The sequence below is a fragment of the Setaria italica genome, chromosome IX, assembly GCF_000263155.2.
Source record: "Setaria italica strain Yugu1 chromosome IX, Setaria_italica_v2.0, whole genome shotgun sequence".
In the NCBI taxonomy this organism is placed as follows: domain Eukaryota; kingdom Viridiplantae; phylum Streptophyta; class Magnoliopsida; order Poales; family Poaceae; genus Setaria; species Setaria italica.
The window spans coordinates 43,657,773-43,685,662 of record NC_028458.1 but is presented as its reverse complement, the minus strand read 5'-3'; the positions used below and the strand labels follow the sequence as shown (position 1 = coordinate 43,685,662).

Below are 27,890 nucleotides of genomic sequence, written 5' to 3'. Positions count from 1 at the left end.
GTCGCATGGGTATGCCATGCTCGTAAAAAGAGAGAGTGTATGTTTCAGCAATCAAGTTCTGATGCGCATGGGATGATTCAGAATCAACACCAACAGAAATTCATGACATAACAGAACGTTCTTCCGATCCAGCTTCCTACCTAATCACACGCGTATAAGCTTTAATTTTGCCTTTAGGAGAATCACGTTGTAAGCTTTTTACATTTGCAAACCAAATCCCCAGATGAGGGAAATCAGGGCATAAATACTGCTTCCAGCATGGTCTCGCCGGCGAACAAAGACAGACGCACTCAAGCAGCACGCGCACCTGCAACTGTGTCAATGGAGGACACGGGCACCGCCCCTTTCCTGACAAGCCACAAGGCCAAGCCGGTGAAGACACCTTCAATCGACGACATGATCGAGACGTAAATCGGCGACACCGGCGCCATGCAGCTGCTCAAGGCCGTCTTCGTCGTCTTCGCCTGGGCTTTCGACGCGCAGCAGGTGTTCATCTCCGTGTTCACGGACGCCGAGCCGCTGTGGCACTGCGTCGGCTCCGCCGGTAACTCGTCCTGCACGACGGCGGCAGTGGCCACGCCGTGCGCACTCCCGCGCGGCATGTGGGCGTGGGACCGGCCGACAAAGACATCGGTGGTGTCCGAGTGGGCACTCCAGTGCGCCGGCCCGGCGCTCGTCTCCCTCCCGGCGTCATCGTTCTTCGCCGGCTGCCTCGCCGGCGGCTTCCTGCTCACGACGCTCGCGGACTCCCTCCTCGGCCGCAAGAAGATGCTCCTCGTGTCCCTGGCGTCCATGTCCATCGCCGGCGTGCTCACCGCCTTCGCGCCGAACGTCTGGGCGTACGCCGCTTTACGGTTCGTCTCGGGGTTCGCCAGGTCGATCGTGGGCACCTGCACCCTGGTCCTCTCAACGGAGCTCGTCGGGAAGAGGTGACGCAACACGGTGAGCGTGGCGGCGTTCTTCTGCTACACCGTCGGGTTCTTGTCCCTCCCGGCGCTCGCCTTCGCGTTGCGCGAGGCGTCCTGGCGGAGCATGTACTTTTGGGTGTCCGTGCCCTGCCTCTGCTACGCCGTCTTGCTCTACTTCCTAGCTCAGGAGTCGCCGCGCGGCCGCGGTGGCTGCTGGTGCGCAGCCGGACGCAGGAGGCCGTCGAGACTCTGCAGCGGATCGCCTCGCTCAACGGCGGCAGCAGCGCGGCCACGGCGAGCTTCTCTATGCTGCACCACGCGTGCGCCACGGACGAGGAAGCCGCGGCGAGTGGTGGGGGCGTGTTCTCCACGCTGCGGATGGTGGCGGAGCGGTCATGGGCGATCCGGAGGCTGGCGGCGATCATGGTCGCCGGCTTCGGCGTGGGCATGGTCTACTTCGGCTTGCCGCTCGGCGTCGGCAGCTTGGGCTCCAACCTTTACCTGAGCACCACGTACAACGCGCTGGCCGAGGTTCCGTCGGCTGCCCTCTCGTGGCTCCTCGCCGCCAGGGCCCGCCGGCGCGTCTCCCTGGTCGCGCTCGCCGCGGCGGCGGGGGCGTTCAGCCTCGCGTGCGTCGCCGTCCCGCGTGGCGCGGGGGCGGCGCGGATGGCCGCCGAGCTTGTGTCCTTCTTCGCGACGTGCACGGCGTACGATCTCATCCTGATCTACTCCATCGAGCTGTTCCCGATCACGTCCGTGCGCAACTCGGCGGTGGGGCTGGTGCGGCAGTGGTTCTGGGCGGAGTGGCGGCGCCCGTGCTCGTCGCGCTGGGCCGGGAGAGGGGTATGATCTGGTCCTTTGGCGTGTTCGGGCTCGCCATCGGCTGCGCCGGTCTCTTTGCTGCTTGCTTGCCGGAGACGAGGGGGAAGAGCATGTCGGACACCATGGAGGAGGAAGAGCGCAACGAGGCCGCCGCGGCGTCTTGCACCAGCAGAAGCTCCATGGCCAAGTATGGTGATAGCAACCTCGTGTAATTATGCAAGTTTATGCATGGTTGTTTGGCAGCACAGTAATGACTAAGATTTAAAAGGCCATTGCCTCTTGGCCTGCGCTAAGAAGCTTAGGGATGTTGTTCCTGCCTTCCTGGACTATAGTTCCTAGGCGCTGAGTTTTTTCCTCTATACTTGCTGTCCCTTTGTTTTGCCCCCTTTGTACAGTTCAGATCTCGTACTATATCAATATATGCCGGATAGTGTAATGCTGTCGGCCGCTTCAAAAAACAAAAACAAAGATCACACAGTAATTTCTTGTAGTTCGAACTGCCATAAAGTTGAGTCACTAGTGTAGTGTATTGTCTATCAACCCATGCTCTTGTATGGGATAATAATATTATTAGAAAATAATAAAATAGATGGGTTAATTTTGTAGAATGTACACGATTTATTGTTTAGAAGTGACAGCTGTGTATATGTTACTTTCCTCCATCACAAATTGTAGGTCGTTTTGACATTTCTATATTTATAAATTTTATTATTTATCTAGACATAATATATATCTAAGTGTATAGCAATAACTATAAATCTAGAAACATTAAAACAACCTGCAATTTGGGACAGAGAGAGTGCTTACTTACCATGTGTCCTCATTATATTTCTTTATTAAATAAGTTGTACAAATTTTGATTTTGTTGAACTTTACTTTTTCAATATTCAATCATCATGACTTTTTATTGAATTTGTTATAGTGGTAGATGTGGGTGATGTAGTACTAGGTGTTGGATATTTTGGTTTGCCATGATTTCAGCTAGGTAAAAATAAGAATGCAACCAAACAGGCTCTTTATCACGAAGCTAAATCTACAGTTGACCGGATTTGCTTTCATTTTTTAGAAAAATTGTTTCTGGATATTTTTTCTTCTTAAAGTTGTTGTATAAATTTTGTTCATATAATTTTTCGTGTTTTCCATGAAAGTTTTGTGTTTACAATCTTTTTGAATTTGAAGTTTTTTTTCTATTTTCAATTTTGTGTTTGAAAATTTTCTCTGAAATTTTGTTTCAAAATTCTTTTACAAAACTTTGTTCTCTAAAATTGTTACCAAAATTCTTTGCACTCACATTTTGGATTACAGGCTTTCTATATATTTTATGCTACTAATTTTTCTGCAAGTCTTTTTGTACGTGACAGTTATGGATACCTGGGTACCCTCATGGAGGGCCCAGCCGATGCCGGCCTGATTTGATGAAAAAGGAAGAAGATAGAGTCCGGCTAGGGCTCCCCACATGTTGTAATTCAACTAGATCCCATCCATAGTAACCGACTAGGGGACTTGCCATGTAACCCTACCCCTCAGAGTATATAAGGGGAGGTAGGGATACCCCTAGGGGGACATCCAATCCCACCATATGAACCCTAAACACCCGAGCGTAGAGCGCAATACAATCATCCAAACAGGACGCAGGTATTACGCTACACTGGCAGCCCGAACCTGTATAAATTTCTGTGTTCTGTGTCTTGCGTTACCATCAAGTTCATGGTCTTACGATCCTCTCTACCTACAAATCAACCATCTAGGTACCCCTAGGTGGACTGCCGTTCACTAAATCTGACAGTGCAACCATCTGGGTACCCTAGGTGGACTGCCGTTCACTAAATCCAACAGTTAGCACGCCAGGTAGGGGTGATAGCCGGATCCTCCTAGCGAGCTTGATGGCAGTACTCGTCGAAGAAATTGGTAATCTCACGAGTAGATCAATATGCTGTTCAGTTTTCTAATCACACATTGGTTTTGTTTTCCGATCCAAACCCGATGATGCGGCGTCTTCGTGTTCTACAACTACGAGCACACACGCTGACTCCTTTACGATGGAGTATGGCGACTCCCTGCCCAATGGCGTCGGCCCCGATGGCATATGGACTTTGAACATGGCAACATGTATTTGCGGCTGTACATCTACGTGGACTCAGGGAGCGGCGCCTTGGCGGTTGGCACTCCAGCCATGCATAAAACAAGAGAACAATTCTCCCTTCCGAATCATTATTTAATCTATTCTATTCCGATCTACTTTGTTGTTTACGGCAGCTAACAAATATTATTCTTTTTTATTATTTCCTTAATATGTGAGGAGTACATTACGGATCAGGTGCACATCCTTTGACTTGTACAAGGTCGGCAGCACACGATGGCAGTCATGTGCGTCAACAGTGACGTCATACCATCGTATTTGCGGCACCATCATACTGCTGCCCATACGTACAGAACCGCCGACCACTTCAATCACCCGGACTCGACATCAGCTTCGTCAACAACTGTTCACCAACTACTGCTAGCTCGACCACGACGCTGACTCATCGACTTGGTCACGAATCAAGCTAAGATATATATTTCCAATTAAATATTATTACGGCTTCCGTATACCTCCATACGCCTCAGCTTCTCCATGCCTCCATGACTTCCGCTGACCACTCTAGTCACACCCTACTGCTTATACAGCTTGGTCCATCCACTACACGGGCAGTTGGACATGCGCCCTACGAGCGTCCAGCGCACGCTCTCGCTTTTCCGCACAGTTCCGACTACTTTGCGGCTTGTTCGTCTCTCTTAACGGTTGCTAAAGTATTCGGGTAGCACACGCCTTAATCCGTGAAGCCTGGCCCTCATGTGTCGCTTCCTGCTAAACCCGCTCGAGCCCGCTCTTGGCAACACCCCAGCAAGGTCAGGTGCTTAAACGTAACATGCTAACTACTCGGGAAAATTACCAGCAGGACGCGCAAGAATTTACTTCTACGCCGAATAAAACTCGAGTTATTCAATTATTAAATAGTCTACATTATACTACATAATCTTTATATTGTCCTTTTATAGCTCAGAAACTAGTCGGCGTGCCTCCTACCATTCAGTAGACCTCTAGACTCGGGGGCCAGATGCGGGAGGTGACTCAGCATGCTTCGGCGGCTTAGCCGGCTCCCAAGCTCAGAAGCTAGGCGCCATAGACAACTCGACATGCCTCCTGTCGCTCGACCGACCTCTCTAGCTTGGGGCGGGAGGTGACTCGGCGTGCTTCTGTGACTCGGCTGGCTCCCAGCTCAAGGGCTGGGCACCACAGATGACTCGGCGTGCCTCTTGCTGCTCGGCTGACCTTTCTGGCTTGGGCGGAGGCGACTCGGCGTCCTTCCGCGACTTGGCCGGCTCCCAGGCTCAGTGGCTGGGCACCACAGATGACTCGGCGTGCCTCCTGCTGCTCGGCTGACCTCTCTGGCTCGGGGCGGAAGGTGACTCAGCGTACTTCCGCAACTCGGTTGACTCCTAAGCTCGGGGGCTGGGCGCTACAAACGACTCGGCGTGCCTCCTGCTGCTCGGCCAACCTCTCTAGCCTGGGGCGAAAGGCGACTCGGTGTACTTCCGCGACTCGGCCGACTCCCAGGCTTGGGGGTTGGGCACCATAGATGACTCGACGTCCTTTTGCCGCTCAGCTGACTTCTCAGGCTTAGGGGGGGAGACGACTCCGCGTGCTTCCTACCACTTGGCTGACCTCCCAGCTCGGGGGCTGGGCGCGGGAGATCATTTGGTGTGCTTCCTGCAATTCTGTCGACCTCCTAGGCTCGGTGGCTAGACACGGGATATCACTCGACGTGCGCCTAGGGTGTTTCTAAAGACAAAGATTACAATATCAAGGATTTTTTTTTAGAATTGCGCAGCCTCTCGGCAACCAGACGACGAAAACACTCGGGCAAAGCTTATCCAACTCAGCATTCGCGCTGGGCTGCCACTCAACTCCACACAGCTCGGGGGCTTGACAGTTATGGATACCTGGGTACCCTCATGGAGGGCCCAACCGACCACTAATGGGCCGACTCGACTTGATGAAGAAGGCAGAAAATAGAGTCCGGCTAGGGCTCCTCACGTGTTGTATCCGACTAGATCCCATCTATGGTAACCGACTAGAGGACTTGCCATGTAACCCTACCCCTCGGAGTATATAAGGGGAGGTAGGGGTACCTCTACGGAGACATCCAATCCCACCATACGAACCCTAAACACCCGAGCGCAGGGCGTAATACAATCCTCCAAACATGACATAGGGTACTACGCTACACTGGCGGCCTGAATCTGTATAAAATACTACTCCATTATCTTTAGAGATAAGGTCTTTTATTTGAAAGTGAGAAAGTCAACTGTGCATGGAGCTGAGCTGGTGTTCATATTCGGTCTTTGGTTTTAGGCATAGTGACCGCGCCGCTGATCATATCAAAGAACTCGCTTGGGCTTGAACGCTAGGCTTATTCTCTATTCATACTAGTGCGTCACATTCTGATCTGTTGCAAGATGGCCGGACACTAGTAGTAGAATAAGAACGCGTGAAAGATAAACACTAAACAATACGCATTATCACTCTTGCATTGACCAGTCTCTGCATGCAAACGCTTGGCGGATACGCTTTGCCGTGCCCCCAAGAACCCGGAACTCCTCGAGCGGATCCGACCGGGCCGGCCCAGACCACTCCAGCGCACAAAGTATAGTATATCTTTAAATTTGGCTCGAGCTTGCGTCCTTTTTATTCGATGTTCAATGACATCCGCGCACCGTTTTAGGACGTTTTTTCTCCACCACGACAATTGTTAGCCATACCGGTGACATATGGGGACATCCACAGGTTAATTTGTTAGATTATGTTCCCTCCGTCCAAATTATAGGCTGTTTTAGTTTTTCTAGATTCATAGATATTATTATGCATCTAAACATACACTATATCTAAATGCATAATAAAAACTATACATCTAGAAAAGTCAAAACGATTTACAATTTGAAACGGAGGGAGTACTAACGTAACTTGTCTAGTAACCCGCATATAACGATGGCAATAATATATAAGATATAGACAGATTACAATTAATTTTGTTTTAGAGCCCATACATTCTTTTAATGTTATTGGTTGCTTATTTTATTTATTTTTGTGGAAAACAACTATTGGTTGTTTATTTGAATGTACTAGAACTTGTTTCTTGAGGTTGGGATATTTTGTTTGAATTCATTGCATCCTAATCTATTACAAGAGTTAGGCATTTGAATATTTTTCTTATGTTTTCCGAAGTTATATAGACTATTTCTTCAAACAAAAATCTACGTTCGAAAATTTAGAACCCCCTAATAAGTCATGTGCGTGGTCACCACGGTGGAAATGCAACATAGGCAGTCAGACTATTTGGATGATTGGATCTACCTTAAAATCCAGGATATGTTGTCCAATACAGAATTTGGGATGTTGTGAACTTAAATGAAAATTCAGTAGGGACCAATGAAGAAATTAACTCAAAAATATAATATGTTAGAAAGGTTGGCATATCTGGCCACTTTAATACATCTCGCACAACTGTAGCGATTTCAGTCCACTTAACACATAGTTTTAGGTTCGTATATATTCTAAAATGAAACATAAACTGACACACTGCAAATCTTAGCAAATATGACGTCACAAATAATTTGCTAACTTGCTGGAGACTGGGTTATGTTGCCGATCATGCTCAGAGCGATACAAGGCTGGTCCACAGGTACCTACAAGCGAAAGAGCAGACCAACAAATCAGCTTTTAAGAGCTTCCCATGTTCTAGGCGCGCGATATGCTACCAATAAAGATTTGGACTTACATAATGCCCAGCTCCAAGAATCCAGTAGAACTGCAGGTTCTTGTAGGACCTGACAAAGCCCTTGATGCCTTTGCTGGGGGCACAGTGCAGAGACTGCCTCGGCAGGCTGACGAAGGTCTTGATCCCATCCCATCTGAGATTAGTACATCCCCAAATGGAGCATTTAGTCATGCAGTTATATTATACATTCTGAACCCTGTTGATTAATCAGTAGTGGGGAGAAAGAGCTGAGACTTACTTGAGTTTCTGAACCCATGCTTCTGCGCCTATGGTCGAGCAAATTATGTCGAGCTTTGGATTGAGAAAAATATAAATCAAGTTTAGTACTAAAAATAGTATTTTAAATCCTGAGCACTGTAACTACTATGAATATTACATGGAAGGATCACCCAATCTTTGATTGAGGCACGTTGTTCATGTGTACCGTCTTAGAATAAACTTAACAATCAAGGTTCACATTTTCTTGGTATGTACTTATTTGCTCAGTTGCTTATCCAGTTTCCTTGGATAAATCTGGATACTCCATTTTATCAACAGCAATACGCCTCAATTAGATTAAACTAAGCCAGTAATATTTAATCGATATCGTATAAATTCATTTATCTTGACACGTTATCTCCTTTACTTTCATGATGTAATGTTTATTGGAGAATTCAAGAATGAGACATTCAATGGTAGAGCAGTACTGACCTGGCCATTGTACACAGTAACATTGACACCATAAGACAGTAGCTCATCAATCTGTAATCGAAAACTCAAAGTCATCATCTGCTACTTGCTGAAACTTTTTCAAAATTAATTAAAAACGTGTTCATTCATGTAGAACCGTCGTAGCTCGCTCACCTCATCAATTCTTGGCTTCATAATATCATTGGCCAGCGCATTATAAACGTCCTGGTTCAACTCCTCCCACCTGCAATTGGAATTCAAGCATCACAACACTGATAAGGAAACGTAATGCAGGAAAGCGACTGTGGTGCGAAAGCGATCGATGCTCACTCGAGGTCCTTGGGGATGATCTTGAGCTTCTCCTTGATGACTCCGTTCATGATGCCGGCGATGGTGTTGGAGTCGGAATCCTTGCCGCTGAGATACCTCGTGTACTTCGTCATGGCCTGCACGGTGCTTGGTGCGTTCGCCGATGCGGAGTCCAAGCTGCCATCAAGAAAATTGTACACGTCCTGAAAAGAGAGACAGCGAGTGAAAAGGGGAACTCCCTTTTCTGATGGAGAATACAGAAGATTCATTAAGCTGTGTGCCTGTTGTGTGATGACGGTACTGTGTAAGCACGCTCCGCAGGCTCTTTAAACATGGCATGACCAAATAGATGTCACGAGTACGAAGTCAACTGTCAGCACTTACGACGTGGCCGCTCCAGGTGCCTATGAAATGCAGCAGATCGTTCCACGAACCCTCAGCGTCGGTGAAATTGCCTGACGCGATCTGCTCCTTCACCGTCTCCGCCATCCTGAGATTACAGTTCGCGTGCGCTCATGAGTGATTGCAAAGAGAAATGCAGGTTGTATTGGCCCGCTTGCGACGTGTGCTTACTTGCTGGCTTCGTCGCCGGCGTTGTCGTCGAGCCTCGACACGCTCAGGAGCAGCGGCGTGTAGGAGAGCTGCAGAATCCAAGGCTAACTTTTAACTGACCATTCTTTTGTGCGCTAAAAGATTCAAGAAAAATGGCTTCTCACCGTGAAATCCTCCGGCGAGATCCAGCTATCCCCGAGCGCGACACCTGCCAGAGAAGACACGACAATGTCAGTGCACAGCACACAATTGACGATACCAAAGCTTCTCGACGCTGATTGGTTCATGGAGTCACGATCATATCGGAATATTTTACCTCCGAGCGTGATGTTGAGCTCGCCGGCGCGGACGGCCCTGGCGACGGAGGCGCCGAGCGTGGCGGCGTACTTGCCGCCGTAGGATTCCGCGACCAGGAACAGCGGGCTGCTCTGCAGCGTGGGCACCTCCTTGACCAGCGCCTTGAGCAGCGTGGTGGCGTCCGCCGCCTGCTGCCAGTCGGTTGTCACCAGCAGGCTGTCGTCCTCCACGTAGCTGTACCCGACGCCGACCGGGTTGTCCTGTGCCGTCGAGACATCAGGAAAGACTCAGAACACGGATGGAAGAATAGAGAAATGGAGCTATCTTGGATCGCTGCCTGACCACGAAGATGAGGTCGGCCTTCTGCAGCCACGTGGAGTTGCGCGGCTGCAGGTTGACGTCCAGCGGCCCGATCTCCTGGAAGTTGCCGAACCCGACGCCCGACGCGCCCTGCGAGGCCAACAAGACGACGGCTCGATGACAACGCTCAGGTCATGTGTTCTGATGTTCCTGACACCTTTAAAGAGGAGCAAGCGCAAATTGTAGCACGGGGGAGTGGCAGCGCGTACCGGGCCACCCTGCAGCCAGAGGACGGTCGGCCATGGCTTCCCCGGCGTCGACGTCCTTTGCGGGCTCTTGTAGTACCACCAGAACAGGTGAGCCTCTGCAACAACGCAACCAACGATGATATCTCAGAACGTAGCCTCGAATCAGAAAATGCACAGAATTAGACTTTGGCACGGCGACGAGAGGGTTACTTGGCCGGACTTCGACGTACCCCCACAGCTCCGATCCGTCGGGGGTGCCGGCGGTGACCGGTTCGCAGGAACCGGAGCCGGCGGAGCTGAGGCTGATGCAGAGGAGGATGGGAAGCAGAGCGAGCAGAGGGAAGGGCCTGTCCATGTTGACTGCTGTGATCTGTGACCGGTGAGTGAGAATCTCACTGCGGCCGTCTGTGGTTTAAGTAGGTGGCGCCTCGTCGTCAGACGGACATGCCTAGGCAGAAACGGCAGGTGTTGGTTGGCGTCTGTTTTTCTTTTTCACGAGCCGTTTTTGATCAGCATGCGGCCAAACGGAAGGCATATGACACATCGCTAGTACCATTATTCAGAATTATCCAACGAAGCAGGGTGAAGGAAGCAATGAGAGCAGGGGATGATGGTTGTGCTGTGCCATAGACATCTTTAGTGGAGGAGTACCTAGTTATAGGCAGATGAATGTTATTTGTCCCTATTTTGGCCAATTCACTTCTCAAAGAAAGAAAAAGGCTGGTTCAATCTAAACAAGCAGCAGTCAAAACTATTGGCTATTGTTTAGGCAAAACGACGGTGCATGATTGTTATGATCATTCTTCCGATACAATCTGTGGCAACCTGTTCCTTGCAGTTGCAGATGTAGTAGTTGGCCCAGTATCAATCCGACTTTGATCCATCCTAGTATGTAGCAAAGGTAAGCGTCAAGTTGCAGTTGGTCAGAAATGGCTCTACATTCCCAGAGTCCCCGTGTAGCACTTCAGCAGACTAGTGACTAGTCAGTAAGCCAACGATCTACGATTTCAGAACAAGCTGTCACCTGGGACTAGTTCAAGTCGCAAAGCTTTCATCCCCGATGGGCTTATGAAGCAAAGGAGTTCTGTAACTTGAGGTAAGGAATCCTGTCAAGTAGGAGAGTTGTCATTGCGCTTCAACGTACATGCTTGTTTGCTATTGTTCGCAACTGAAACAAGACAACGAGCGCAAGTGGTTGGAACTGAAGAAAGCAATATGTAGCTCTCCTCACGGTCACTATGAATGCAAACGGTGCAGACATTTTCCGACCATCCGATGGATCGAAGTCAGTTTGATAGTTGATTCATAGCCGTCTTTTATTCTCTTTTTTTACATGTCACATTTGCTATGTTCTAAGTCAAATTTATTCAAATTTGACCTATACTACCAAGTTTGACTTAGGATAAAGCAAACGTGACATGTAAAAAAATAAAGGGAGTAGATATTGATACAAATTCAGATAGTTTTGTCAGATGCGGATATTGGAAGGGTAGTGTCTATCCTATATTGAATTAGGATTGGATAATCCGGGTAGTAAAGTTTTTTTTGAGAAAAAGGGTTAGACTTTATTAATAAAGTAAAAGTGCTTTTACATCCAGCAGTAAGATGTCATATCTATGTAGTTAGATTGGATATCCATTAAGCCTGACATGCAGGCCCAACTTAAGGCCCAACAGCCCAAGAGGGTGAATGAAGTAGAGTTTATATTTTCTTTTACAAAAAATATTATACGTTCAAATAAATAACTATGTTAAATTGCTAATTCACAAAAATATTTAATAAATTAAAAATAAATGTTTGGAATACAAATGGTTATGTTTCAGGTAACTAGTGTTTATACACGTTTGGAATATGAGAAAAAATTGGGGTTTGAGAAACATTTATTATGGTTTTTAGTTTGGTAGAAAATATAAGTGGTTTAAATTTTAGTGGTTTTTTGACAACTTCAACTTAACTACTCCTTTCATCCTAAATTAAACTTCACTGTGGTTTTGTCCTATGTCAAACTTCTCTAAAATTGATGAAATTTTAGAAAAATATATTAACATCTACCATACCAAATGACTACATTATCAAAATATATTTCCTTAATTTTATGCTGTAGGTGTTTATATATTTTTCTATAATTTTTTTAAAACTAAATAAGTTTGAATGAAGGGAGTAAAACACAAAATGTCACAGTATATAGTTGGTTCATACATATTGCTATGTCTTCCTAAGACTATTTTTTTCTATGCAATATGTTAGAATGCCACACATAGTTGAGGCTTCCTAAGACATCAACTATTAGCTACTTATAATCTATTCAACTCGATTAAATTTATCTTTTGCTTATTTAAGTACAATCTAGTTTGAATTTGGACTTGTGGAGTGACCAAATGATTATAATCTATTCAACTCGATGAAATTTATCTTTTGCTTATTTAAGTACAATCTAGTTTGAATTTGGACTTGTGGAGTGACCAAATGATTAGAGCACGTGTATGTGGTATAGTAGTATATGCTTGTTTCTTTTAGAGTAAATTTCACTAGCGGTTCTTAAACTTATTCTGAGTTATCATCCCAGTCCCGGTACTCTCAAAATTCCCTATGACAGTCCTTAAACTTGTCTCGAACTCTCATCCTGGTCCTTCAACTTGTCCCAAGCACTCATCCCGATCCTGATACTCTCAAAATGCACATAACAGTACCTAAATTTGTCCCGAGTTCTCATCGAGATCCATAAACTTGTCCTGAGCTCTCGTCCACTAAAACTTTGAGTAGGATTTGAACTTGTTTTAAAATCCTCATGAATTTTTGATCAATTATTAATGGGATTCAAACTTGGTTCCAAATATTGATGAACTTTGGATCAATTTGAGTGGGATTTAAATCCTAAAAGTTCAAATTCCACTAAAAATCAATCCAAAATTCATGAGAAATTGAAACCAAGTTTGAATCAAATCCTAAAAGTTCAAATCCCACTAAAAATCGGACCAAAATTCATGAGAAATTGAAACCAAATTCGAATCCCATTCAAAATTGATAAATAATTCATGAGGATTTGAAAAAGTTCAAATCTAACTTAAAGTTTTAGTGGATAAGAGCTCGACTTGGATGAGAGCTCGAAACAACTTTATGGACTTGGATGAAAGCTCAGGACAAGTTTAGGGCTGTTATGTGCATTTCGTGAGTATTAGGATTAAGATGAGAGCCTGGGACAAGTTTAACGATTGTTATGTGCATTTTAAGAGTACCGGACCGGGATGAGAACTCGGGACAAGGTTAAGGACTGTTGGTAAAATTTACTCTTTATTTTATTTAATGTTTGTGTTCAAGTCGACTCATGCCATATTTGATAAACATTCATTCATATCATATATGTATATGAATACTAAGATATTAACCATGTCTTTCTTTACCTCCGAAAAAAATATAAATAAATATGAAGTTAGTAATATCCATCTATATAATATGAAACATGCACTACAAGACTCGAGTGTATTATTAGATCACATCGTACTTGTTTTCCAACTGTGGGATCTCATGCATGGTTACGTCCGGCCATCGTCCTCAGATCTCCAATAATAGTGTTCGCAACTCTTTGCGAGAGCTTGTCATTTCCTGTTATTACTCCTAAGACCTACGTGCTCTTTGCCAACCCTCACCTCAAACACGGCCGATGGTAGTCAAGGGCCCACCACGCCACCACCTCATCCATGTTGCTAATGATGACAGCGTGCCACCACCTCACCATTTGTTGTGTGGCAAGAGAGATATACTGCTACCCTCTTGTTGTGCACCTTTTTTTGATGGTCCGTACAGCTGTTCAAGCCCAACTAAAATGTCCTTGTCCATGTTCTCATTGCCCATGGCTAGCTGCTCCAATAAATCACAATGTGAATCTAGGTCAGACTGTATATCCTCATCCCAAATAGTATCATCGCAAGGCAGTTCATCAAGTCCCCCTGTAAAGCATCATCCCACAATACTAAAGCTTGGATAGGCACCTGTGCAGCCACCCTATCCTCAAGAGACAATACGTCGAGTATGTCACAGAATCCAAGCCAAGCTTCAAGAGAACAGGGTCATTGACATGAGTGAGCAAGTCATTGGTTTTCGACGCAGAAGTTAGCTTCCTCTCCTCACCAACACAGTAATCTCCGTCAAGAGCTAACTGTTTCAGTAAACCATGCTGGTTGAGCATATCTTGTACCTCATCATCCCAGACCACATCAGCAACATTCACTGGAGTTTTGGACATGATTTGATCAGCTTGAGCTGATGTTCCTTCATTTATCCCCTTTGCCTCAACTACGATAGTTCAATTGTTGCTTGGCAATGGCTATCTTTGTCAAATTTCTCCTCCACAGCATCCATAAACTGGCTCCAAGAACCCAACTCCTATGCAACTAATCTTTTGCCTTGCCCTCTATACGCATAGCCGCCACAAACCTGCAATCATCCACATGCATTTGTTGATATTGTAAACATGGAAGTAATTGAGACAATCAGCCCTCCAAGTCTGCGGATGCTCACCTTTGAATATAGAGAAAGAAAGCTTTGAAAGGCTATTGCAGTTTCCACGTACATTCTTCTCTAGACCATGGTTCAGCATCTTGATCGAACAGTTGGTGGGCACTTTCATGGATGAAGGAAAGAGCATGCTCAATATACCCGGCTCCAACATCGGTGGTAGAGCAGGTGCCTCCATGGACGCACCGCAGTTGCGTAGCGATGGAGTGAATCCATCCGTCGCCGCTGACATCCAAGAGAGAGCACATGTGTCACTCTAATGTTTTGTTATTTCTCGTTGGTACATCAGATCTTCTGATGTTTTGGCTACATATTCTTTTGGAACATGTGTCACTCTGTAATCTTTGTGGTATGATGCATTCTTGAAAAAGAATGTCTGAAGCCAAAATATAATCTTCCATTATCTAAAAAAATCCAAGAGAGAGCAGGCCGCGCCAGTGCCTACCTGGTTGCTGCTGGCATCACCCTCGAGCCAAACACAACCTGACCCACGCCAAGGAAAGGTAAATCTTTGATACCACTATCACCACCCATGGCGCTAGGGAGATCAACCCGGAGTGTGAGCAAGATCACAGGGAATTCACAGAGTAGATCTCGGTAGTTGAGGAGGAAGAAGACCCTTCCTTTGTTCCTCTTTCAGTTTACTAAATAAGTTCATAGTTATTTTTTTCTAGACGATGTACACAGCTTGTGTCTTATACTCTTGATCTTGGGCTTCTCTTGGGCTATGACTTGGCAAATGGACATGAAAGGCCGTGACCCATTCAAGGTGTAATACATGGTATTGCTGGGCCATGCGGCCATGACATCAGCATTCATGCTTCTAATATGTTTTGATGAAATGTGAATGTAACGGAAGACACTTTTTATGTTCAAACTTTTTATGTTCTGAACATTGATCACTCAAGTAATTTTAGAGACCTAATTTCATATCCAAATATACCAAACTAATTTTTAAGTTCAAAATTCATGTTACTATCCAATGTACTACCATGTTGATAGAGAGGCAGACATTAAACTATATACTGCCCAATCCAATATGGGCACGGCAATGCCGCACGTGCCTTTCTAGTTTATATCTGATCAATTTGCACCATAGCAACCATACCATTAGCAGCTACCTTAAAAACTAAGAGTTGTCCTTCTTCACTAGCATTCCTGTCTAGGAGGGAGTCTACTGTTGACTGAAGTCACTGAATGTCTCAAGTAGACTAATAAACCATAGGGTATTTTGATAAAGATTTCTACCCAACACCCAAGTATTGGTTTCTATTTGCTAAATCCAAATCTTTTGAACGTTCGTGGATCGGAAGCAAAATTAAAAAATAAGGTATTTAGTAGTATCACAAGCTTAAATTTTTTTTACAAAAGTTTAACACCCGAACTTTTAGTTACACCATTCTATGTAAAAATTACACAAATATGTCAATGTAACTCCAATATTACAAAATGGTAGATCCATTTTCAATTGCTTAGAAATAGAAATTCATGTGAGAGAGACCTTAAACACATCGGAATTTTATTTGCAGTTGCAGAAGTTCCAAGGAGGCAAGTTCATCCTGCAATATATTCTCCTTCCTTTCTTATCACCTATTTTTATAACTCCACAACCTTCAAGATATTTTTCTTCTCTTATACTTTTGATCATCTAGATTGTCTAAGAAGAGGCTGTAACAGGTGCGACATGTAGAACCAGTTAGTTTAGCCAACATAACTCAGTAACAAAGGTCACATTCTTCCTCCCCTCCCTTTATCCTCAACCTTGCGTACAGATTCATTTTCAACTTGAATCCTTGTATTTCAGATCATTTTTTATGAAAAAAGGATGTTTCAGCTCCAATATTCATATTTGGTCCATCGCAATTCGCTTGAAGAAACACTTTTCTGCTCTTAGGAAGCCCATGCTAAACTAAATTAAAGCAAGACTTTGAACTAATAAAAATAATGACTCTAGAAAGCAAATTGAACTTTGAAAGTGATATGATAAATTTTAACATGAGATTTTCACAACTTTTCACGCTTTGAAATCTCTAGGTGCAACGTCAACAGTTAGTGCATATAATTAACTCAATATGACATCAAAGCAAGAATTAAGTTTGACCACCTGCTAATGCAATACAATTGAAAAATTGATATCCACTTTTTAACTCACATGAACCCTCGACCACTCCAGTTTATGCCTATAACTTCTAACTTTTAATTCCAAAGTGCAACATAATAAATATACACTAGAATTCATAAATGATTGCATTTATTTCCTTTCATTTGGAGAATCAACCTTTTCCAATCACACTAGTGTTCTTTCTGCCCCTAAATGGAAAACATAAGGAAAAAACACATGTATCATCAATTCCATTGCTTTTCAAGTGTGCAACCTTTACTGTACTTAAAGAATGCTGCAGTGTCTTAGTCCTAGCTGCTTGAAGTTGAAGCCTCCTTTTGATCTTTGCATATCATGTAGAATCCCCTAACTGGCTGGAGATTGGGTTATGCTGCCGATCATGCTCAGCGCGATGCAAGGCTGGTCGGCAGGCACCTACAATCAAAGAACAGATCGCACGAGAAAACAAATCAGCTCCGGGGCATCCCAATTTAAAGAGCCTCACATGGGAAGCAGATCCTAGGCAAGATGCCACAATTGGTCTCGGACTTACAAAGTGCCCAGCTCCAAGAATCCAGTAAAAGTGCAGGTTCTTGTAGGACCTGACAAAAGCCTTGGTGCCTTTGCTCTGTCCACAGTACAGAGATTGCCTCGGCAGGCTCAGGAAGCTCTTCAGGCCATCCCATCTGAAATTCGGACATCCACAAATGGAGAAAGCATTCAGATAAGTTTTCTTAACCCTGTCAGGATGCGAGGGGGGAACGACCAGGAGCACTTACTTGAGCTTCTGAACCCAGGCTTCTGCGCCATTGGTCGAGCAGATTACGTCGAGCTTCAGATAGGGAAAAGATGTGTATCAAGTTGAGTACTGAAAATTGCAGCTTAAGTGTGTCCATTGGGAATATTCTATGAATGAATGATCCAAATGTTTGATTAAGGGAGGGTCTTTCTACAACTAGTTGATCATGTGAGCCATGACCCATGTGAGCTGGCGGTTGTTGAGAAAATGCTTGTGTCGTCTGAAGATTTCGTGTCACTCACAGCTTCCTGGGAAAAGGGATTCTGATGGGTGATCCATCGACAAATCCGTGCATGGAATACAATCCTCTTGGAATTTTCTTGGCATGGACCCGGTAGTGGTTGTCCCTATGTACCATCTCTGATTAAACTTCGCATCCAAGCCTCACATTTTCTTGGTATGGTCCAGAAAGGATGCCGTCTTTTCTGAACAAGAACATGCATGTCGGCGTCACGCTATCCTGCTCTCCCAGACTCCCACTGACTAACGATCTCTTTATTCTTATACTCTGCTCGGTTGAGCAACTCCAGCAGACCCTCTTAACAGCCTCCTGCTCCAAGTTTAACTAGCAGGCCCTCTACTTGACTCCCCATTTTGGGCAGGCCTTCAAATTCCCCCCTCCACGCTCCATTCCTGAGATCTCTATCTAGGGAGCCCTCTATCCATAAGGCTATTGCTGGAGTTGGAAACATTTTTGTGACCCTTAAAATAATAGAGAGAACCCCATTTGATCTTTAGGGGTTTTGGTTTAAAGGTTATTGTTGGAGTTGCTCTATCCCTAGGTTCTTCCAGAGTTCCAGGTTGTTTTGGTAGACCCGGATGCTCCATCTATCTGATCTCCACCCAGCACTAGCCACTATGGGTCTATGGCACAATTAGCTTAGCAGCGTGTGCTACAAGATGAGGTCCAAGATTCGTTTTCAGTCTCGGTCATCACTTCAGCACTAAGCCACCAACGTTTTTTTGAAACGTAAAGCCACTAACGTTTCATCCTAGATATATCTATTGATCTGAACTTGGTACATTCTTTTACTTTCATGATGTGATGCTTTTGCAAAGAGTGAAGAACTTGGAGATAGAATGACAGGGTGCACTAAAATTTGGTTGATGAGTGTCAAGTAGTTTCAGTTTGCTGGTTATTGTAAAAAAGACAGGATTTTGAGATAGAATGACAGTGTAAGTGCACGAAGAGATGAAAAGTAAATATAGGTTACGATCTATCTGTAGTTTTAATTTGCTGCCTTGTTGTTGCTGGGTAGTAAAAATGCAGAGGATCGATTACTGACCTGGCCATTGTACACCGTCACATTGATCCCATAAGACAGCAGCTCATCAATCTACCAAAAGAAAAAAACAGAGAATTAATCAAACTCGATTATCCCTTCAACTTTTATCTTTTATCTTGTATGTATGTATGTATGTATGTATGTATGGCCCTGGATAGCTTACCTCATCGATTCTTGGCTTCATGAAATCGTTGACCAGCGTGTTATAAACGGCCTGGGAGACCTCCACCCACCTGCAGTTGGGATTGTAGCATCACAACATTGACATGGAAAAGATAATGCAGGAAAGCAATTGCTGTGGCGCGAAAACTGAACTCACTTGAGGTCCTTGGGGACGATCCTGAGCTTCTCCTTGATCACCCCATTCATGATGCTGTCGATGGTGTTGGAGTCTGAGTCCTGGCTGCCGAGGTATGTCGCGTACCTCAACGCCTGCACGTTGCTCGGCGACGAGACCGTCGGCGTGTCCGCCGACACCGGGTCCATGCCGCTGTCCAGAAGGAAGTTGTACATATCCTGCAGAAACACAAAGAGAAAGCGCTAGTGTAAGGTCCAATCTGGTCTCACACTCTCACTGGGTGTGTGCAACGACCAGTTCACCTCGGAAAGGTTGAGCTGATGAGGGAAACTGACAATTAATTACAGTTACACTTCAGTAGTTGTAACGACTGTTTAGTTTAAGAGTGAGCATGATCTGCGGGATCTTCAGGATTCAGCATTGCATGGACCAATAAACGTGAAGAGCGTGAGGGTCAATGGCCAGCACTTACGACGTTGCCGCTCCTGGTGCCGATGATATCCAGCAGGTCCGTCCAAGAGCGCTGCGCGTCCGCGAACTGACCCCCCGTGATCTGCCGCTTCACGTTCTCCGCCTTCCTGCGATCACGGTTTGCGTACGCGTGTGATTGTGAACGTGACCGGAGAAGAGTTACGGTGCGCTACCGCGCTTGCCGGAACGCCGGCGTGCTTACTTGTTGGCTTCGTCGCCGGCGTTGTCGTCCAGCCTCGACACGCTAAGGAGCAGCGGCGTGTACGAGAGCTGCAGAATCGAAGGATCACTTCAAAACTGCCCATTCTTTTGCGCGCTGAAAGAGAAAGGTTCAAGAAATGGGTTTCTTCTTACCGTGAAATCCTCCGGCGAGATCCAGCTATCTCCGAGAGCGACACCTGTCCCAAAAAAACAGAGAATTTGTAAATGGCGCAATCAACTGCTTCTCGATGCTGATTGGTTTAATCAAGTGGGTTCGAATCTTGACCTGCGAGATTGACCTTGAGCTCGCCGGCGCGGACGGCCCTGGCGACGGAGGCGCCGAGCGTGGCGGCGTACTTGCCGCCGTAGGATTCGGCGACGAGGAACAGTGGGCTGCTCTGCAGCGTCGGCACCTCCTTGACGAGCGCCTTGAGCAGCGTGGTGGCGTCCGCCGCCTGCTGCCAGTCGGTCGTCACCAGCAGGGTGTCGTCCTCCACGTAGCTGTACCCGACGCCGACCGGGTTATCCTGTGCCGTCCAAAGACCCGGGCAATTATGTGAGCATCACGACTACAGCAAGCGCGTGGAAGAAGAGGGGGGCAGAGCAGAGCTATCGCTGTCGCTCTTTGAGACTGACCACAAAGATGAGGTCGGCCTTCTGCAGCCATGTCGAATTGCGCGGCTTCAGGTTCACGTCCAGCGGCCCGACCTCCAGGAAGTTGCCGAGCCCGACGCCCGACGCGCCCTGCGAAGATGAACAAGACGATGGTCGGTGACAGAGCTCACTCGCTCCGGGCAGGCTAAATTCTCGAGAAGCAGAGTAGAGCAGAGGAGTTTAGAGTTGAGCTGAATTTCCCGGCAAGGCTGGCGCGTACCGGGCCACCCTGCAGCCAGAGGACGGTCGGCCATGGCTTCGCCGGCGAGGACGTCCTCTGCGGGCTCTTGTAGTACCACCAGAACAGGTGAGCCTCTGCAATGGCGCATCAACGGTGACCTCTTAGAACGTAGTTTGCAACCGGAAAAATTAATGCACAGAAATTTGGCAGGCGACGAGAGGGTCGTTACTTGGCCGGACTTCGACGTAACCCCACCGCTCCGAGCCGTCGGGGGTGCCGGTGGTGATCGACGCGGCGGAGCCGGCACGGAGCGAGGCGAGGCAGAGGAGCAGGGGAAGCAGGGGAAGCAGAGCAAGCGGGCAGCAGGGCCTGTCCATGTCGAAGAGCCGGGCGTGGTCTGCGGCAAGCGAGTGCGCGTCGTCGCACTTGTGGCCGGGGGTTGGGTTTAAATAGGTGTCCCACGGAGGCTCTGCAGTTTCCCTGCGAAAAACCCTCCGTGCTTGAACGAAAGCCTCCGTGACATGAAATCCAAAACGGCCTCGAATTGATCAATTCCTATCTTTGGCACTCACAATGATGCTGCAATCAGCAAAGTGTTTTTGAAAAAGAGCGTGCCTCGGGATTATATTCATGTAATGTTAGGCTCAACATTCAACAAAGTGTATGACTGCCAACGAGCTGACCTCAAGCAGGTCTGAGTAGGCTTAGCTCGAGTCCTACGCGAGCACGATCCCATCTAATAATCCAAATGAATGGAAGTGGAATAATTATGGTTTGATAGAGTCAGTACATGTAGGCAAAAGGCTAATATAGGATCACCGATTTGATCAAGAAGGCAAAGCACAACGCCGGCGCCGGCCTTATTCCGTTCACTGGTCATTTTCCGTGTCCCAACGCGCCCCGGCCTGCCTCTCGTTTGCTTGTGCGCAATGGATGTGATCTCATCTTATAATACTGTGCACTTGAAACTGCAAGGAGGTGTATGTGTCCACTGTCCAATAATGTGTTTATTGCCAACGGAACAGGACCTTGGTAGCACCGGCTTCCAAAGAAGATACGAATTCTATCCCTGGAGGGGACAAATGCCGGTGTGTTTCCAGAATTTATTTCCAGATTGCTGTGGACATACGCGCGTGCGTGTTCAGTGGTACTGCGTGTTTCCTACGCAGCGAGGGAAGTAATCTCCGATCTCTTCTCTAGTGTGTGTATGGATGCGTACGCGTGTATATGCCGTCCTATGTATTCGTGTGTGCCCTCTCAAAAAAATAATGTATGTGTTCCTTTTTGCCACCTGCCATCTCATGGTTGGGTCAGAGGCTCAGAGCATTGTAGGTCACTTTCGTCCGGTTTCTTTCTTCTCAGCCGCTGCTGGCTCTTCAAAAGTAAACTAAAAATTACAACAAAATAGGATGGATAAATCAGGATGTTATGTGTGTGTTGTAAAGTTTAAGTTTAAACAAAAAAGCACTTACGCACGAAGAAACAAAGAAAAGAGAAATCTACATGTGAATAGTTGTTTAGTTTATTTCTCTATCCATCCATATTTTTGTTGAAGTTTTATTTTCATACAATTTTAGACGTGCTGCTGTGATTGGTAACCTGGTAACTCTAACCGTGTTTTCAATCAGGGTCATATATATATATATATATATATATATATATATATATATATATATATATATATAGTGAGAGAGATCAATATCTATTGGACATATGATATCTAAGAATTTCTTTGAATATTTTATTCGAGTAGTGAAAAAATCTATTTGAGTCAGAGTATTGCATGACGATAAATACAAGAATACATAAGACAAGAGAAGTATTCTTCTAAAAGGATGAGGAGATTTAATCAGGTGAATATATAGTGCAAGATTTGTATACCAAAGAAAAAAAAGGATAGTTTCGGTATTTAAGATCTGAGAAATGGTTATAAAATAGTTGTATAAGTCATGGTACAAATCAAAACTCCCTGAAATAAAAAAGAAAGATGCTAAACATGTGCGCATTTCTCAGTTGAAAATACATGTGAAGTAATTCCCCTTTGTGCAATGACTTGCTTATATTCGTAGATTCCTATTATGGGGTTAGAACCATGATAATAGGAGATAGGAAGAAACCGGACTTTTATTAAATTGAATTATTATTGATGTGGAGAAGTTTCTTTTAAGAATAATTTTGCATATTTGTTCACCATATGCGCAATGAGCAAAATGTTTCTATTATTGTTAGTATGGCAAATAACTATTGACATCTCATATTAAGGAGATGGCTTGATGAAAGCATGCAAGATCAACTAAGAAGGAGCAGAAATATGTTAGCATCTATAAACTGAGCAATGAAAATAATTGTCATAACTAGGTTTGAGAGAAATAAGGAATGTTATTTCTCATATTTTCATGTTCTATACATGTATTTAGTCTAATTTGTAAGCCAAAATTCTTCTTAGATCAATATTTTTATGTGTCTAATTTACCAAAACCCCGTATTCTCGTTACAAAAGATAATGTGTCAAATGCAATTTTGCAATGAACAAGAGACTATACAACACTTGTCATTTTGTGTGCTTTGTTTAAATACGTTTGGAGCTGGTTTACCTGTTGATTCATTCTACCTTAATATAGTGGTTTTAGTTGTGGCGTTTTGGAATATATGGAAATGAGAAGCAAAGTTTGTTTGAAGAAAAAAAATTGTGAGACCTACTATGGAGATAATCCCCAAAGTGCATGGTGGCCATGGCCCGTGGACTTCTGCGTACAAGATGATGACTAGGTACGAGTTGGAGAAGAAATGGAGAAATAGGAATCAATTGTAATTATTTTGTTTAATTACATGAGTTGGGATTTGACTTAAGACCTCTGACTCTGTTGAGCCACATGTACCAACCGGTCCAAAAAAAAAGCTTATTTGATAGAAAAACATGGTCAATTTACATATATACTTTAACATTAACTCATAACACTGTGCAATTTGTGTTGGTTGCGTTGTTAGTTTTAATTTTTTTTTGTTTGGGTCAAGGTAACAAATGTGCTTTGCTAAACTTTTTCTCCCAAATAGAAATATAAGCTGACACTTGATAAACGATAAAGTGACGTGTTTTTCCTTTCTTTTGGAGAATCCGATCTCTGGAACATAGAAACAAGTTACTCTGTTTTTAACCGAAAAATATATAAAAAAAGACAGGCATCATCAATTCACTGCCTTTTAAGTATGCAGCCTATAAGGCTATAATGTATTTCAAGAATGCTGCATTGTCCTTGTGCTAGTTGCTTGGAGTTGAAGCCTTCCTTGTTCTTGGCGTATCCCTTAAAATCGACTAACTTGCTGCTGACTGGGTTATGCTGCTGATCATGCTCAGCGCGATACAGGGCTGGTCAACAGGCACCTGCAATCAAAGAAACAGATCCCACGAGAAAACATATAAGCTTAAATTCAGGAACTTCACATGAGATACCACAATTGCTGGGGACTTCGGACTTACGTAGTGCCCAGCTCCGAGAATCCAGTAAAAATGCAAGTTCTTGTAGGACCTAACGAAGGCCTTGACGCCCTTGCTGGCACCGCAGTACAGAGGCTGCCGTGGCAGGCTCAGAAAGGTCTTCAGACCATCCCATCTGAATTCAGTGCATCCCCAAATGGAGAAAGCATTCAGTCATTCAGATATTGTCCAGAGCCTGCTAGAATGGGTGGAATAAGACAAACACTTACTTGAGCTTCTGAACCCATGCTTCTGCGCCGTCCGTCGAGCAGATTACATCGACCTTCAGATAGGAAAAAAGGCATGTCAAGTTCAGTACTGAAAATACAGTCTTAGTTAATCCTAAGCATTTCAACTACGAATACTACATATGCGGATCATCCAAATGTCTCAATTAGTTGAACATGTGAGCCACAGCCACTAGGCATGTGAGCTAGTGGTTATTGGGAAAATGCCTTGTGCCGCCTTAAGATCTCGTGTCCTTAAATCCTTCCTGACAGAAAGGGTCCTCATGGGCTATCCATCCATAAATCCTTGCCTGGAACAATCTTTTATTGGAATTTTCTTGGCATAGACCAGAGTGTGATTGTCCCTATGTGCTATTCTCTGATTAAACTTTACAATCAAGGTTCGCATTCTTTTGGTATGATCCGGAAAGGATGGCATCTTTTCTGAACATGAACAGGCATGTCTATTTTGAAAGACATGAATGTCCGCGTCATGTTATCCTGCTCTCCCACAGTTTAACAAAACTAATTATTCTTGTAATCTACTTGGTTTCTTATCCAGGGTGCTTCCATTTCCTGATGCCGTTGTTAAACCTGAAGACTACATTTGATCGAGAGCACTATGAGTTGATGTCGAAGATGCAACATCTGTTTGCTTTCAGTGTCTCGATCGTCACCCATGCACTAAACCACTAACATACATTCATCCACTCATCTTAACCTGGTGTGTCCTTTAGTTCATGACGTGATGTTTTTGCAAAGAGTGGGGATCTTTAGAGAATGCCAATGTAGTAAGAGGCTAAGAGCACACAAACAGAAGGTAGTAAATATCGGTGACGAGCTCGAGTAGTTCCGATTTGCTGGGGATACTAGAAATAGCAGAGTAGTAATGCTGACCTGGCCATTGTACACTGTCACATTTACGCCATAAGACAGCAGCTCATCAATCTGAAGCAGGAAAACAATGAGTTTATCAAACAAATACCACTATATAATTCTGTAGCAGTAATGAAGACACATTTTGTTTCATGAAAAGTTCCTTGCTAACTTGCCTCATCGATTCTTGGCTTCATAAAATCGTTGACCAGCGCGTAGTAGACCGAGTCAGATTGCTGCCCCCACCTACAATTGGAATTCTAGCTAGCATCACAAACGTCGACACGAAGGTGACTGTGATGTGAAAGCGATTCTCACTTGAAGTCCTTGGGGATGATCTTGAGCTTCTCCTTGATGACCCCGTTCATGATGCCATCGATGGTGTTGGAAGCAGAGTCCTGACTGCTGAGGTATGTTGAATACTTCGCCTGCAAGTTGGCCAGCGATGAGCCTGTCGATGCCACCGGCGTTGACACCGGGTCCATGCCACTGTCAAGAAGGAAATTGTACACGTCCTACCGAAGGAAAACGTAAAAGAAAATTATGCTGTGATAAAAAAGACCCATCAAGCTGTCACAATACTGAGTGCCACTTTGGAACACGTGATTATCAAAACATAGAAATAGTAAAAGAGAACTTTTACGGGACAAAATACAAAAAGCACAGGTAACGCCCCTTAGTATTTTGAATCTTATGGAATTAAAAGTACAGAAAAACTGCAAGAATAACACCATTTGGAATGAGCACGGAAAAATTAAAAAGGAGTAAGAAGAAAGAAAGACAGAAGCTATTCCATTGAAATTGAAAATTTGTGCTGAATCCTTTGTTCCAAAGGGCTCCATAGGATTTTCCCCCCTCCTATTTGAAATTCCACCCTTATTTTCCTTTGGTCCAAGGTGACCTGAGTACTACTCCAGGATCTTGGAGTAATAAAGACATCATAAGCCAATAACATTAAGAGCGTGGGAGCCAATATTCAGCACTTACAACATTGCCGCTCTTTGTGGCGATGAAATCCAGCAGATCGCCCCAGGACTTCTGCGACGCGGCCCACTGCCCCGCCGCGATCTGCTTCTTCACTGTCTCCGCCTTCCTGAGATCGAGACATAGGTAAGCTAAAGGTCAAGAATGGCAAATGGTGGTTACATGTTCCCCAGGACGGGGCTTACTTGTTTGCTTCATCGCCGGCGTTGTCATCGAGCCTCGACACGCTCAGCAGCAGCGGCGTGTAGGCTAACTGCACTATCCAAACCTCATTTTAGCTCCCAATTCATGCGCGGAAAGATTGAAGAAATGGTATCTCACCGTGAAATCCTCCGGCGAGATCCAGCTGTCCCCGAGCGCGACACCTGTCGTAAGAGACACGAGAATTTTAAATGCACACACATCTAACTGTTTGACGACGTTGATCGGTTCATCGAGCGGGATGGAATCTTGACCTGCGAGCGTGATGTTGAGCTCGCCGGCGCGGACGGCCCTGGCGATGGAGACGCCGAGCGTGGCGGCGTACTTGCCGCCGTAGGACTCGGCGACCAGGAACAGCGGGCTGCCCTGCAGCGTGGGCACCTCCTTGACGAGCGCCTTCAGCACCGCCGTGGCGTCCACCGCCTGCTGCCAGTCGGTTGTCACGAACAGGGTGTTGTTCTCCACGTAGCTGTACCCTGTGCCGACCGGGTTGTCCTGTGCCATACAAAGACCGAGGCAGCTTTGTAAACATCACGACAGCAAGGGCGTGGAAGAAGAGGGAGCAGAGCTATCATCGTCGCTATCTGAGACTGACCAGAAAGATGAGGTCGGCCTTCTGCAGCCAAGTCGAATTGCGTGGCTTGAGATCGACGTCCAGCGGCCCGATCTCCTGGAAGTTGCCGAGCCCGACGCCAGACGCGCCCTACGAGGGATCAGAGAAGACGATGGGTTGATCACAACGCTTACTCAGGCCAAGATCTCATGAAACTGAGTAGGGAAGAGCAGCTTGTGGCAAAATTCTGGTGTGAGGAGGAGAGACACAGGTTCGTACGGGGCCACCCTGCAACCAGAGGACGGTCGGCCATGGCTTGGACGGCGTCGACGTCCTCTGGGGGCTCTTGTAGTACCACCAGAACAGGTGAGCACCTGCAGCAACGCATCAACGGCGACATCTCATTAAACGCGTAGCATCAAAGGAGAAAATGAAGAAAGATCTGATACGCGACGAGGGGTTTTAACATTTACCTGGCCGGACTTCGACGTAGCCCCAAAGCTCCGAGCCGTCGGGGGTGCCGGTGGTCGAGGCAGCGGAACCGGCATGGAGGGAGCCGAGGCAGAAGAGCGGGAGGAGCAGAGCAAGCGCGTAGCAGGGCATGTCCATGTCGAAGCTAGGGAAAGTGATGACGAGGCCTCCGTGGTCTGTGGCCTTGTGGTTGCGGGTGAGTGCAAGCCGCTGCCGCACTGTGTCCAAGAGCGCGGTTTAAATAGTGGCGCGTTGCTACTCTGACGAGCCGAGTACCACGGATTCGCCGAGGCTGAGACATTATTGTTCTATCTTTCATTGCTGAAGGGAAAGATAACTAGATGTTTTCTATTAAAAGAGGAGAGAAGAAGTCTATTTAGGAACCACCCTTAGCTAGAAATCAGCTGATCTACTAAAGTCTAAAAGGATGACAGTAAAATCATGTGACGCCTAACAAATTTGAATGAAGAAACAGAACAAGGAAAAACACAAAAAGATTCGATCAAATTTGTCAAAAGAGAATAAGATGCTCACTTATCCTTTCAATGTAAGAAAAAAGAAAAAGAAAATCCTTGGGCCTATAAAAGAGGACAGAACAACATGCCCAATGCTATGAAGGATGGGGCAGCACCAGGCACCAGTGACAGGTTGGGGCATGGCCACAGGATGAAAG

At 45.6% G+C, this 27,890-nt stretch overlaps 2 protein-coding genes and 2 pseudogenes across 2 annotated transcripts; 1 reads left to right on the top strand and 3 right to left on the bottom strand.

Annotated features, from left to right (window-relative positions):
• The first annotated feature begins 321 nt into the window (after positions 1-321).
• On the top strand, positions 322-1,942 carry LOC101768387 (annotated as a pseudogene).
• Positions 1,943-7,205: 5,263 nt separating this feature from the next.
• Positions 7,206-10,242, bottom strand: LOC101767986 (annotated as a pseudogene).
• Positions 10,243-16,529: 6,287 nt separating this feature from the next.
• LOC101767582 (serine carboxypeptidase-like 51) lies at positions 16,530-20,875 on the bottom strand. The gene is made up of 13 exons (XM_004984078.4): positions 20,660-20,875; positions 20,470-20,564; positions 20,232-20,339; positions 19,882-20,122; positions 19,749-19,792; positions 19,597-19,664; positions 19,396-19,501; positions 18,945-19,141; positions 18,789-18,858; positions 18,626-18,676; positions 17,320-17,372; positions 17,094-17,226; positions 16,530-16,975 (listed from the first exon to the last, which is right to left on the bottom strand). Exons 1-13 carry the CDS (start codon positions 20,805-20,807, stop codon positions 16,907-16,909), a joined length of 1,383 nt encoding a protein of 460 aa, XP_004984135.1. The 5' UTR covers positions 20,808-20,875; the 3' UTR covers positions 16,530-16,906.
• A 2,629-nt stretch (positions 20,876-23,504) lies between these two features.
• Positions 23,505-27,455, bottom strand: LOC101767188 (serine carboxypeptidase-like 51). Its single transcript, XM_004984077.3, has 13 exons — positions 27,220-27,455; positions 27,026-27,120; positions 26,789-26,896; positions 26,448-26,688; positions 26,314-26,357; positions 26,178-26,245; positions 25,996-26,101; positions 25,327-25,523; positions 25,185-25,254; positions 25,030-25,080; positions 24,136-24,188; positions 23,909-24,041; positions 23,505-23,812 (listed from the first exon to the last, which is right to left on the bottom strand). Exons 1-13 carry the CDS (start codon positions 27,353-27,355, stop codon positions 23,744-23,746), a joined length of 1,371 nt encoding a protein of 456 aa, XP_004984134.1. The 5' UTR covers positions 27,356-27,455; the 3' UTR covers positions 23,505-23,743.
• Between the last annotated feature and the right edge of the window lie 435 nt (positions 27,456-27,890).